The 13,262-nt window shown below is 50.4% G+C and overlaps 5 protein-coding genes across 5 annotated transcripts; 4 read left to right on the top strand and 1 right to left on the bottom strand.

The window, feature by feature from the left end:
- Window positions 1-1,129: 1,129 nt before the first annotated feature.
- CGCS363_v014768 (uncharacterized protein) lies at window positions 1,130-2,640 on the top strand (the record flags this gene model as incomplete). The annotated part of the gene is made up of 2 exons (XM_036646617.1): window positions 1,130-2,500; window positions 2,557-2,640. 2 exons carry the CDS (start codon window positions 1,130-1,132, stop codon window positions 2,638-2,640), a joined length of 1,455 nt encoding a protein of 484 aa, XP_036488958.1.
- A 669-nt stretch (window positions 2,641-3,309) lies between these two features.
- On the bottom strand, window positions 3,310-4,467 carry put4-1-1 (putative proline-specific permease put4; the record flags this gene model as incomplete). The annotated part of the gene is made up of 1 exon (XM_036646616.1): window positions 3,310-4,467. One exon carries the CDS (start codon window positions 4,465-4,467, stop codon window positions 3,310-3,312), a length of 1,158 nt encoding a protein of 385 aa, XP_036488955.1.
- A 793-nt stretch (window positions 4,468-5,260) lies between these two features.
- On the top strand, window positions 5,261-6,765 carry CGCS363_v014766 (putative aminotransferase; the record flags this gene model as incomplete). Its single annotated transcript, XM_036646615.1, has 3 exons — window positions 5,261-6,010; window positions 6,068-6,262; window positions 6,328-6,765. 3 exons carry the CDS (start codon window positions 5,261-5,263, stop codon window positions 6,763-6,765), a joined length of 1,383 nt encoding a protein of 460 aa, XP_036488954.1.
- Window positions 6,766-9,538: 2,773 nt separating this feature from the next.
- CGCS363_v014765 (uncharacterized protein) lies at window positions 9,539-10,102 on the top strand (the record flags this gene model as incomplete). Its single annotated transcript, XM_036646614.1, has 1 exon — window positions 9,539-10,102. One exon carries the CDS (start codon window positions 9,539-9,541, stop codon window positions 10,100-10,102), a length of 564 nt encoding a protein of 187 aa, XP_036488957.1.
- A 1,199-nt stretch (window positions 10,103-11,301) lies between these two features.
- CGCS363_v014764 (uncharacterized protein) lies at window positions 11,302-13,245 on the top strand (the record flags this gene model as incomplete). The annotated part of the gene is made up of 2 exons (XM_036646613.1): window positions 11,302-13,101; window positions 13,162-13,245. 2 exons carry the CDS (start codon window positions 11,302-11,304, stop codon window positions 13,243-13,245), a joined length of 1,884 nt encoding a protein of 627 aa, XP_036488956.1.
- Between the last annotated feature and the right edge of the window lie 17 nt (window positions 13,246-13,262).

The following is a 13,262-nucleotide window of genomic DNA, read 5'->3' as shown; positions in this document are numbered from 1 at the left end:
TGGAAACTCGCTGTCGCCGATTGGCTGGCTTACGCGGGAGAGTATGTTCTCTGCGCCCAACAGATTAGCAAGATACCATCGATGCCGTTGCCGTCCGGCTAAACGGCACTCTAAGGCGGTAGTTCCTAGTAATGCAAATAGTGAGGAAAGGTCATATCCGGCAGACTGGGTTCTGCGATGAGGCTATTCTCAACACGATCAGTCGGTACTCATAGTAGTAGCACTAATTAGTGGGCAAGGGCCTTGGCGATTACGCGTCAACTGCCACTCGTAGTAAACTTGCGATGCTTCAGCCAGCCCTACAGAAAGGGGTCTGTCTTGGCAATGAACCCATATGTCTTGCGTTTCAACATTGTGAACGTGACTAGCTTATGGGAATTCATCACCCGGCAGTTCCCATTTTCAAAAGTCAGTAAGCAACGGCTTCACGATGGCAAGCTCTCCAAATCCCCGTCTGCCAGAGCTTGAAGGAGTAAAGACTGCATCACCGTCGACTACATCTCGCCATCACAGCAGCATGCGGGGTCAGCGAGGGATTTTCTCGTGTGCTCAAGCTACCTTGACATGACCAGTATGGGCAATGTTAAGCGCTTTTCTTCCGCCCTTTCTTCCGTCTCCGTAATTGTTGTCCCGGGGTACCCCGCACGTTACCTTGTTTGGGGACACCGCATCGTGGGGAAATGCAACATTGTCATCACTCGGGACACGAGAAGTGCAGATCTATGTGGAGAAACTCGTGAAAGCATCCAAACCACGTCTTGTTCGGGGAAACAAGCGGAAAAGTCCGATCCGTCCCATCCATTAATTGCAGATTTTCCAAGCCCTACTGCAGGCCGTTCTTAATTTGTGGGCTCTAACCACCCGAGTCACTGAGTGGTGACCGCTTTGCTCACCAATTCAGCGGCCGAGACTCCCCGATTTGAAAGTACGGCTTTACGCGTATCTTTTGGCTTCCTTTTGGGCAGTTGCATCCCTCATGATTTCATCTGGAGTGAATGAGGCAACTCGAAGAACTTGCCAAGTGTTGAGTCCGATGGCAATGCTAGCATAAATAAGAGACGAATAGAAATGGCATGAAATCTAGGCAAGCCTACACTTTGACAAGTCTTTTCCAGGCTCTGTGTCGAAAATGGCGACTCATACTTCAAAAGCCCTTCTTTGGGCCCTTTTTTTCCTCGTCTATGGTACTTCTCTGGCACAGGAGAAGAAGTGTGAGTCTTCCAGATATGGAAGCAAGCCTCGTGTTTTTGTTCTTACAGATATGAGCAATGAGCCTGACGACCAAATGAGTCTGGTTCGTTTCCTCACTTACGCCAATGAGTTCGATATCCAAGGCATTGCTGCGACCACATCAACATGGCTCCCAAGTCGTACCGACCCCGATACCATCCGCGAAGTTGTCCAAGACGGCTATGGACAAGTCGTTGATAACCTCAGTGCGAACGCTCCCGCTGATGCTTCATATCCATCGACTGAAGAGATCCTCTCGAAGATTTCTTCTGCTCACCCGGTATATGGACTTGAAGTTCTAAAGGCCAACAACCTCAGTGACGCTGCTGCCAATCTCGTCAAGGCGACCGACGACTCAGATGCCCGTCTTTGGGTGTCTGTCTGGGGCGGTGCTGCCGTTCTGGCTGAGACTCTTCAGTATGTCTCCAACACTCGCGATGAAGCTGCAGTAGAATCCTTCGTCGGCAAACTCAGGGTCTACTCCATCTCAGATCAAGACGATGCCGGTTCATGGATTCGAGCCCAATACCCCGCCTTGTTCTACATTGTGTCGCTTCATGGATGGAGTGAATACACCCAGCCAACTTGGATCGGGATCTCTGGAGAGGAATACCGGCACTTCGACGTTGGTGGGCCTAATTCGGCAATCGTCTCCAACGAATGGCTGCAACAGCATATCCGGATTGGTCCTCTTGGAGCGCATTATCTCAACTGGTCATTCATCATGGAGGGAGACACCCCTGCCTTCCTCCCTCTGGTCCAGAACGGATTGGGTGATATTGACCACCCGGAGTGGGGAAGCTGGGGCGGCCGTTACGTACAAGTTGACGCACCCACTGCTGCTCACCGCTCAGTGTATTCAGATACCGCGGACTACGTGGAAGGCGCGGATGGCAGGGCATATTCTAGCAAGTTCGCGACCATTTGGAGATGGAGAGAGGCCTACCAGTATGACTTCGCTGCGCGCATGCAATGGACCATCAATGGCAACTTTGAGGAGAACAATCACCAGCCTGTTGTCGTCGTGAACGGATCTTGCGGGCCATCGGCGACCGAACTGCCTTACAAGTTTGGCGACCAAATTGTCTTCGACGCCTCCGAAAGCTGGGATCCTGACAATGATGAGTTGCATTTCGAGTGGTTTCACTACCGTGAGGCCAGCGCAAGGGATCTTGAAGGGTTCAGTATCCCACTCGTCAGCAATAATCTCAACATCACCAGCTTGAACTCCGACGGCAGCATTGTCGCTGTTGAGCCTCAGCGTAACCAGGTAAGGAAATCATTGCAACCAGCCCAAAAGACCAAGCTGACAAGATTTTGCGGCAGACGATGCATCTTATCTTGTCCGTTACGGACAACAGCGATATGCCTTTAGTTACGTACCGAAGGCTCATCCTCAAGCCGAACTGAGCGCTATCGAGACTAGAGTTGTCCATTAGGGTGATTGTAGTTTCATGACCATAGGAAATACAGGATGGCCTCTTTAAAGCGCAGAAAAACACTGTCCCAAATCCCCGACGTGGTGATGCTGGACTGCAGAGTGATGCGTGGGTGGTATTTGCTCTGTATTCAACGGCTCAAAAAGGGTTCTCTATTCAATTAAGGCGTGAAAAACTCTAGAAACCCTGCCTCGGGCTGGAGACGGGCGCTCTGCAGCCAGGACTTCATTCAACCCCTCAGTCATGTCAATTTCATCAGCCTCCTTGAACCATACGTCTTGACTAAAATACGACCGATGGCCCAGATATATGACCAGAAACACCGGATCGCCGATATAAGCAGTCAAAAAGTCCCCTACAGACCACTGCCCCGGGAGGAACACCTGAAATCCATTGATCAGCATCAAAACCAATGCACCAATCGTCCCCGCCCACATTCCCCAAGGTTGCGAGCGCGATCGATACGGAGATTCGACTCCGTGGAATTTGACTGCCTTCTGATACCTGAGGTATATCGTCCCACAACAAATCCAGCTGATGAAGCCAGCGGAGTTGGTGATGTTGATGAGCCAGTTGAAGACAGTGAGACTAGTGCTGGAGAGACTGAGGTATGCGAGGGGGCTGAAACTGGCGCTGGCTGCTACGGCAGAATAGGGTAGACCGTAGTTGTTGCATCTCTTGAATATGGCCGGGCAATAGCCAGAGAGTAGAGGTTCCTGGATGCAGAGTACAAAAAAGCGTTACCTGCGGTACACGCCGAAAGAAGGATCAGCGCATTGACAATGCTATCCAACACAGGAATACCAGCGTTGCGGATTGCGATGACGAAAGGTGAACTTGCGGTCCCCGAAACGCTCAGCCTTGGATCGTCGGAGGGACATACAACTCCAATACCTAGGACAGTCGGCATGAATAGGATGATTAGCCGCCAGAAATAACGTTTTGCAGCTCGAGGCAAGTTCTGTCTTGGTGACTGCATCTCACCGGCTGTGACGATGAGCTGCTCCGGGGCTAGGACGAAGGCGAACGAAGCCAGAACGAAGGACTGGAGTAGGGCAACGAACCGACCGATATCGCCTTCCTCCAGGTAGGTGTTCACTGGACCAGGATCTTTCCAATACCTAAACCCCAGTCTATCATGATTTGGGCCTCCACCGAAAAATAGGACGATTGACAGGAAGATAAGACCAAGGATTAGAAGGATCTTCATCCCAGCACTCCAAAACTCAGCTTCTCCGAAGAAGCGCACCGGAAGAAAGTTGAGGGTGATAATGATAATAAGAATGACTGTAATCCAGACAGCTGGATTGACGGGAGAATTCCAGAAGTCGATCAAGAGCGTCGAGGCAACAAGCTCGTAGGGTACCAAGATTCCGAGCGAGTACCAGTAGAGATAACCCATCGCGAAGCCGAGGCTACGCGAGACATACTTGTTCCCATAGTAGCTCATGGTTCCTCCAGGCACAGGCAGGTAGGTTGCGACCTCTGCGATCCCGGTCACAATACCGTAAACCAAGATAGAGAGAATGCCGTATGAGACCAAGAGAAATCCTGGACCACCAACACGTAAGACCTGACCTGTGCCTAGGAAAAGGGAGGTGCCGATAGCGCCGCCGATGGCGATCATTTGCGAGTGGCGAGGCTTGAAACCACGATGGGTTTCTTCGTTTCTTTTGGGCTCTTGAGCGCCATCTTGGATGCTCTCGACTTTTCTAAGTGTCTCTTCGTGTTTCTCAGGCAGTGAGCCGTCGCTTCCGAGGGGCGCCTTGATGGGGTCTTGCTCTAACGACGTTTGCATTATTTGCGAGGGGACAGAGACTGAGGCGGAGTGGTATAAGGGCAGTGATGGAGCAAGTATCAGCAAATATCAACGCGAGATGCGTCTGGAGTCGAAACCCATCGAGTATAACACAAGTACAATAGTTGAAAATGAAGGGCTGTCAGTGGGATGACAGATTTTAATGTAAGAGTCCTTCCTCGGAGTGAGCAGGTCAAGTAATAGGACCAAGACTGACTCAGACGAATAAGATAGGTCTTAATAGTGTAGGCTTTTGACCAAAGATAAGCCACGCCCTTGATACCTCTCCGTCCGTGATATCAGACAGTGCAAATTATGGCAAGAACCGCAAAAAGCTGGAACTACCCATGATCTATCCTGCGTGACTGGCAATCAAGACATCTTGGATCATGACTCCGGCTTGGCTTGCGTGTCCCATCCTAGCAAGGGTCCAATTGATCTTCATCCATCCCTATCGCTGACAGACCAAAAACCCGACATATCTCCAATCTCTCCGCATGCTTTGATGCACCCCACAGAGTCAAGCATCAGCATTTAATCAAGTGCTGCAATTGGCGGGCGCTAACGGCGGCCGCGCCTGAGTCCTTGGAACAAGCATTAAGCTTAGATAAGGAATTTCCAGGTGAGGTCAAATTGCCACCAAGAAAACGTACAATCCTACTAACTGGAAGTAATTACAATCACGATCAGGACGTCATTGAGTTTCCAACAGATGCTCTCGCATCTTAGTTCTACATCAACTTGTTTCTACCGCCACGACACTCTGCCGACAACAACGAAGCAAGCTTGCAACATGGCTCATCCATTTGTTACTGACTCCAACGTCTTGCACCGCAGCTTTTCTGGACTTCCGGAAAGAGTTATCTCAACTTCGGGTGTAACTCTCTTCCTAGACTCTGGAAGGCAGATTCTCGATGCCTCTGCCGGCCCTGCCGTCTCCTGCCTTGGTCACGGACGCGATGAAATCGCCGAAGTAGTTGCGCAACAAATCCGTCAACTAGCCTACCTTTACTCCGGGGCACCATTCACATGCGACGCAACCGAGAAATTGGCCTCGATCCTTCTCAGAAATCGACCCGGCGGCCTGTCGAAAGCCATCTTCGTTAATTCCGGTAGCGAAGCAACCGACGCTGCGATCAAACTTGCGACGCAATACTGGCACGAGAAGGGACTACCCCAGAAAAAACACTTTATCGCGCGAAAACAGAGTTATCATGGAAACACTATTGGTGCTCTTTGTGTATCTGGGCATTCATCGCGGCGAGCGATGTATGGAGAGTGGCTTTCTGACAACGTCAGCTTTGTCGACCCGTGCTACGCCTATCGTCTGAAAGGCATTGGAGAAACTGACGACGATTATGTGCATCGTCTTGCAAATCAACTGGAGAACGAAATTCTTCGCGTTGGATCCGAGAACGTTGCTGCATTCATCGCAGAAACTGTCAGTGGAACAACACTTGGTTGTCTGCCTGCTGTGCCGGGCTATTTTAGGGCTGTGCGAGGAATTTGTGACAAGTATGATATTTTGCTCATTCTAGACGAGGTAAGCATCATATTTTCACCGGTATGCGATTCGAAGATTCACAAGGTTACTGCATAGATTATGTGCGGCATGGGCAAAACTGGAACAATGCACGCCTGGGAGCAGGAGGGGATCTCGGGCCCAGACATTCAGACGGTCGGAAAAGCCCTCGGCGGAGGCTTCATTCCCCTTTCAGGTGTCTTTCTCCGTGAAAAGATATTTGAAGCGCTAGCTTCAGGTTCAGGTGGACTGGCTCATGGCCACACCTTCCAGGTAAGCGTTGTGTCTTGTGTTTCTGGTTTCGACTGGGATACAGGCTGACATGCCCGCCTTCGTAGGCACACCCAGCTGCATGCGCCGCGGCGATCGAAGTTCAGCGGATTATTCGAGACGAAAACCTGCTCCAAAATGTTTCCGACATGGGAGCAGTGCTAGAAACACTCTTGAGAACCGAACTCGGTGATCTCCAGCCGGTTGCTGACATTCGAGGACGTGGCCTCTTTTGGGCCGTCGAGTTCATGAAAGACAAGGAAAGGAAAGTTTCCTTCTCCCCCGAGTCTAAGTTTTGCAACCAGATCGTCGACCGAGCTTTGGCGCTGGGGCTGAATATCCTGGGGAACCTGGGCACGACGGGGGAGGTTCATGTGGAGCATGTGATAATGTCACCGCCATACATTGTCACTAAGACGGAGTTGCAGCGTATGGTGAGGATTTTGAAGAGTGCAATTGAAGATGTCAGCCGGGACTTCTTTGAATCTCAGCATCCTCGGCCGTAGCTTACGTATAGCATCAATACCAAGGCAGCACGAGTTAGCTGAGTCTCTGAAATAACATAATCTCTCTATCCTCCATGTCTCCTGGCGTCACAGGAATATCCTTTTGACGAGACGTCATTAAGTATTTGACCATATGCTACTGTTTGAATCTTTACGTAGAGGCTCGTCCATATGTGAATCTTTCTTCCCTTCTAACTTTTCTGCTTCGTCGCAGTTTGCCGCCTGGAGGTCGTCCATATGTGACTCGGACAACTGCACGCAAATAATCAAATCAATTTTGCTGGGACAAATACTTGAAAAGCACGTTCTGTCCCAAGCATCGCGGATAACGCAACGCAGAATACCGCTATCAGCTTTAACCATCACTATTATCAATAAATTGGCACATTAGCTAGTGCTCGACTAAGAACTCGATGGCGTAGCTTTTGCCTGCTAGCTAGTTGAAAGTTAGCATACCCCTGATTACTTTGGCACCCCCAATTTGCCTCCTGCCTGCCCCACCCCGCCGTTGGCGCCGTGCATAATGCTGTTATCCGCCCTCCTTATCAGGACGACGCGCTCATCAATCCCCCTCACCTCCAACCTCTCCCATATCACCACCGCCCATAGCGCCGAGAACTGCCAAATTTCATGATCATCCTTCTTCTTACTCTTATCACCGACGCGAGACGAACATCAGCCCGCCCGTCACTGCCCCTGTACTACTGCATCCGCGCGATGCCACAACCAAGAGATGGGAACAAGAGAGGTGGGTACACACGCCAGAGACGCGGGTGTGTGACATGTCGACAGAGGTATGATAATGTTCCGCTGTTCAAGTCCTGATCATTCATGCTCAGAGATCCAGGAAAAAGAAATGCGACCAGGTGTACCCGATTTGTGGGCACTGTTCACGCCTCAATCTGGTTTGCAATAGAGAGACTCCGCGGCCTCTGAAACCTTCCTCTTCTCCCTCCAAAGACCCAAGCAACACGGACACCGAAGATGTTCCTGTGATTTGTCACTGCCGTTCACACAAGGAGATCGTTCGTATCGCACAATTATGCAAACCTCTAGACCTTGTGTCTACTGTCTCCGGCAATGCAGAGCCCACCAACCTCGTTGCAAGTAGGCGATCGATGTTACGATATTACACAGTCACTCTAGCGTTTCTTCTCACGACCAATCTAGAGAACAATTGCTTTCTATCAGGTTTGTGTCCTTTACTGATTATGGGTTAGCGTTGTCTCTGACGATCACTAGTTCTCATGCCGATGGCTTTTGAGTGTCAACCTCTGATGTATGCCCTGGCGGCTTCGGCTTCCTCTCACTTGGCGTTGCGGTCAAGTGAGTTCAAGGATGTCGCCTTGCGACATCGAGGATTTGCCCTGAGCAAGCTTAACACAGCGATGAGAGACTCCGAGCTATCTCCGGAAATGTGTCTTGCAGTGACCATGGTTCTATGCTCAATGGAGTCGATATCAGATGCGACAGATACTTGGTATCACCATCTCGCTGGTGCCGCAGCTGCCTTGAAGACTACGCCTTATGGGGGAAGATTGGATCCTGAGGCAGAAGGCGTATGTCTATCTTCGCCTGAGGGTAAATGGCTTCTTCGGAACTTTGCCTACCATGACGTGTTGATGAGTGTCTCTATGGACTGCCGACCGTTTTTAGTTGGGGACTATTGGCTGTCCGAGGACAATTCCCTCGCAGACCCTTACTTCGGATTCGCTTCGCGGGTTTTATTTCTTATTTCAGAAACCAGCGTTCTAAACGCCGACTTCGTGGGGGCGAAGCAAGCGTCTATGGAAGAAGATGGCGTAATTATTCCCGATACTGCTGGCGGCGATGGCAGTGAATTCGCTCGATCATCATTTTCGGATCGTGCTCGCCTTCTCGAAAGTGAACTGCGGAGTTGGAGCTGTCCATCAGGAGATGAAGGCTCGCCTCTGACTCAACTAGGAGAGGCCTATCGACATGCGGCGCTGATACACCTGTATCGAACAATCAGGCGACATGTTCGTGGCTATTCTGGGGTCCTCGGAGCCAAGATCCAGGCCTGTGTGAAGGAGATCTGCGATCTTGTGGGTAGAATGCCCGAAGGATGCTTGGCTGAATGCACCCTTGTCTTTCCACTATTCATTGCTGGCGGGGAAGCGCGGGACACAGAACACGTCGAGACTATTCGAGAAAGACTAGGAGTGATTGTGAAACTGCGCAGATTTCGGAATGTTGAAGCTTGCGTTGATGTTCTTGATGAAGTGTGGAGACTGCGGGCTTCGGGGTCGCGGAGTCCCGACCAGGACAAGGTTGACTGGTTGGATATCGTTGAGCATCGCGGATGGAAGCTAGCTATTACATGATACCTATTGAAACGAATGCGATCTAATCTGCCTTCTTTGCTTCTAACGATCGCATCAACTCATGAGACAAGAGTGTCCTCTGGCTCTCCGAAACAAACCCGATGAATTCTAAAGATCGCGTCACTCTGCCGCCGTTGCCGCCGTTTTAGAGAAACACCGCCGTTAGCGCCACGCATACGACGAGATATCTAGTAGCCAAAGCTGGTCTTATCACACACTACATTATGACCTGTTTCTTCTAGGTTAGCCAAATTAGCTCACCATAATTTGCAAGATATTTATCACTGTCTCAAGCACGCCACCTCTGTGCAGCTTTCTCCCGGCCAGACACCACATCACCAACATCACATCAAGATCATCGCGTCTCCGCCTTTTAATTCCACCTCTTCAATATCGTCATTCAACCCTCGTTGTTCAGAACGACTGTCATGGAAGCCACGACACAAACCGCTACAGAACCTAAGGCAGACGATCGCCCCGATCAAGCCGCCGTACCATACCGCGGTCCTCGTCTTCCTGCGGTTCCTGACGATCTGGTCATTCCGGGCATTTTTGACATCGAATGTGACGAACGTCTTTGGGTTCCGCAGGCCCCGGGGGTCTGGTTCCGTCCGCTCCTGTTTTCCGTCTCTGGAGGTTACTTCGTCAACATTCTTCGCGTCCGCCGCTCTGGTATCCTCTCTAGACATCGTCATGCCGGCGCTGTCCATGCAACAGTCTTGAAAGGCAGATGGCACTACCTTGAGCATCCATGGTGGGCCACTGAGGGAGGCTACGCATATGAGCCTCCGGGAGATATTCACACGCTCGAAGTGCCGGACGATGTAAAGGAAATGGTCACGATGTTTCATGTAACGGGAGCGTACATTTACGTTGACCCAGATGGAGTGCCTGTCGGTGTGGAGGATGTTTTCAGCAAGCTCGACAAGGCGAAGAAGCATTATGAGGATGTCGGGCTTGGGGCGGCGTTCGCTGATCAGTTTGTGCGTTGAAAGCGGTGGGGGTTTTGTCTCTTATCCAAAACAGTTAGCCCCGCTAGAATATCTTTCAATTGCAAGAGCCCACTAGAGCTCAGTAATTCAAACAAGAAGCAAATGCAAAATATGAGACGTCAAGGACAGGATTCGAACCTGCGCGACCGAAGCCACTGCCTAGACAACTAGAATGCCAACCGGAGTCAGATGTTCATAGCAGGGCAGCCCATTAACCACTCTGGCACCTTGACATGGGTGCTTTTTTGATGGTGGATAAAGGACAGAGTGTCATTATGTCCACGACTACCACTAGTTGTGTCGTAAAAGATGCAAAAAGGAATTCGACGTTGGCCTGATTCGAACAGACGCTCCCGAAGGAACAAGATTTCTAGTCTTGCGCATTAGACCACTCTGCCACAACGCCGGATGATCCCTGTTGCAGATCGCTACTGAGAGTGGAGATGCTGTGGTCAGCCGACATTGGCGTACTCGATCCTGGGTTGACACTGGACTCCCGTTGTACAGGGAACGAAGCTCATTTCTACACCTTAATGATGGAGATATCTGCCCGGAAAATCCATGGTGAGTTGCTGTTTATATACGATACAAATCTCCCATGCTCAACACTGATGTATCGATGTGTTGGGTTTGAATTCGCACTAACAGGTCCTTGAATCAAGTGCGTATTTTCGTACCTTACTGTGTGCTGCATTATGGGCCCACATCGTGTTTCTGGGCTTCCCTTCATAGCCCGGTCGACAGCAGCCCTTTTTTGTTTGTCTCCCGCGAAGTGAGATAAAAAATGCTGGATCTTTGCTCCTCAAGGTGCAGAGCTAGTTACCAACATGCATGCCAAGATCTCGCTCTCCGCGGAACTACATGGTCGGCTTGGCTGCTGACATGCCAAGCACAGCTGAACCCTTGCCACAAAAGGCTTGCGCAGCAGATGCGAGTGCGAGAGTCTGGATGTGCCATGATGTGCGTGATTGAAAGTACGACCCCTCTATATATACATGCTCTACCATCCATCGGTATGATGCGTTGCATGTGAGCCTTTGCATCACTGAATGAGCTTTACCGGCTCTTCCAAAGACAATCGAGACAAAACCATCATTCAGACCCTCTCCTCTTCCGTTGGGGACGATCTCTTGGGACTCAACGTTTCAACTTGCGTTGAAAACTCTCTACGTCTATGCTATTGGATTACATTAAGCACGATGAGCTCCGGGTTTTTGAAGGATGGAAAGGAGCTCTGGTCCAAGGCGACCTCCGGTGTTGTAGATCAACTCGTTCGCGAGCGCGACAAAGCATTTGTCAGAACGAGCGGCACCATCCCCAAACGAGATGACATAGTCGATGACATTGCGAGAGCTTCAGCCTCTGGAATTGGCTTCTTGTCGGAAGCCGCACATTATCGACGAGATCGCAAACGCCCAGAGGCTTCACAAGAACACTCGAGGTCCCCAGAACTAGGACAAGAGTCCCACTGCGAATGTGTGCATGAAGCCATTTGGGATCTTGACGAGGTCAAAGTCGGTTCTGGGACACAACTCAACTTCAATACTGGCAACACCAAAGACGGGGGCTCCAAGCCTGTGAAAGAGTTGACCGACCTAGCTACTGCATTTCTCAACAGACATCCTCTCAAATCTGATGACGGCATTGACACCAAAAGCGGAATCACGATGCCGGTTGTCTTGCCACAAAGACGACCTAAGACAAGAGTTCGGGGGTTTGTAAGAGCCTATGCCCCGGTTCTTGCTACCGCGGGTATCGACGAAGAAGCATTCTTGGACTTCATCGACACCCTCAACAAGTCCTTGATACCGAATCCCTACCTTTATGCCATCAACCTCGCTGGGCTTGCCGACATCATTACACCGGACCCCGCTCTGACAGCTTTTGGGATCTTGCTGGGCATCGCCGTGGAAGGCGTCATGGAAGGTCAAAGTCGCTTCAAGTCCAACAAGTTCCTGGACCGGATGAACGCGGACTTCTTTAGGCCGCGGGGTCTTATGTGTTTCGTTGCAACTTGGAGACCCGACGACGTTTCCGGGAAGGTGCCTGTCGACTTCGAATGTAAGACAGCTGGTGAAAGTCCCTCCGTTGAATTCTCAAAAGGCGACAAAGTGTCTCCGGATGCAAGCTCATCTGAGAAAGAGAAGTTGGGCCACATTAAGAAACTACTAGGAGAGCGGTTGAGATCCCATGACCATATCCTCGATTGGTCCGAACCAGCACCCCTTCTGTTCCCCGCAGCTAGCGAACTTGTACTGGCACAAGGCAGAGATGGACAAAAGAAGAAGAATGGCCTTGATCGGGCGGAGATTTGGCTTGACGATTACATGGATAAGAGAGCTCAAGTCGAATGGATAAACGAAAATCCAGAACTCTCGGCAGCCAAGGCGCTACCTAAAGCTGAGTTCAAATCACGATACGCTGATCCGACTCACCCAGCCGCCAGCGGAGACATTGTCGCCCTGGTTACTGGAGGGCGATGGCAGTACAAGCGAAAACAGATCGTTTCTGAGGAAAATGTCGAGTTGGATGCAGCACAAAACAAGAACAAGATCGAAGATGAAAAGCAGATTAAGATTGCAGACGCAGAGAACGGAACATCGAAGAGCACCACGGAATCGGAGGCACATGTTCAACCACAGTTGAAACAAGAGCAGCATGATGTTGACGAGTCAAAAGAATCAACGGAGAAGAATGGGATCATCTTCATTGGGCCGCTCACACTGAAGGGCATGCAGAAAGAAGAAAAGAAAAGGCGGAAAGAAGTGGAAAAGGCAGCTGAGATTGAAAAGAAGGGACGAGAAGAACAGTCAAGGAAAAAGAAAAAGGAGGAGAAGAAGATCAGAGACGAGGAGAAGCGCACGAGAATAAAGAATGAGAAGGCTTTAGAAAAGGAAAAGAAGGTGGAAGAGAAACGGCTTAAGAAAGCCGCTGAAGAAGAGAAGATGGCTGGGCCAGCTGAAACTGTCGATGACATAATCAAGAGTCTGTTCCAAAAGGTAAGTGCTACAGCACAACGATCGCAGAATCCAATAACACATCACTAACACTTGTAGCAGGACGTTCTATATCTTCTTATTGTCAATCTTCCATCGCAACAGAAGAACCACGACGCGGCTGTCGAAGACACTCCGGCCGTCTGAGTCGAGAAAGGGTGCCT

This window comes from Colletotrichum siamense, assembly GCF_013390195.1.
Source record: "Colletotrichum siamense strain Cg363 chromosome Unknown KSG_Cg363_contig10, whole genome shotgun sequence".
Classification (NCBI taxonomy): domain Eukaryota; kingdom Fungi; phylum Ascomycota; class Sordariomycetes; order Glomerellales; family Glomerellaceae; genus Colletotrichum; species Colletotrichum siamense.
The sequence above is the reverse complement of the archived record's forward strand: the minus strand, read 5'-3'. Positions and strand labels throughout refer to the sequence as shown.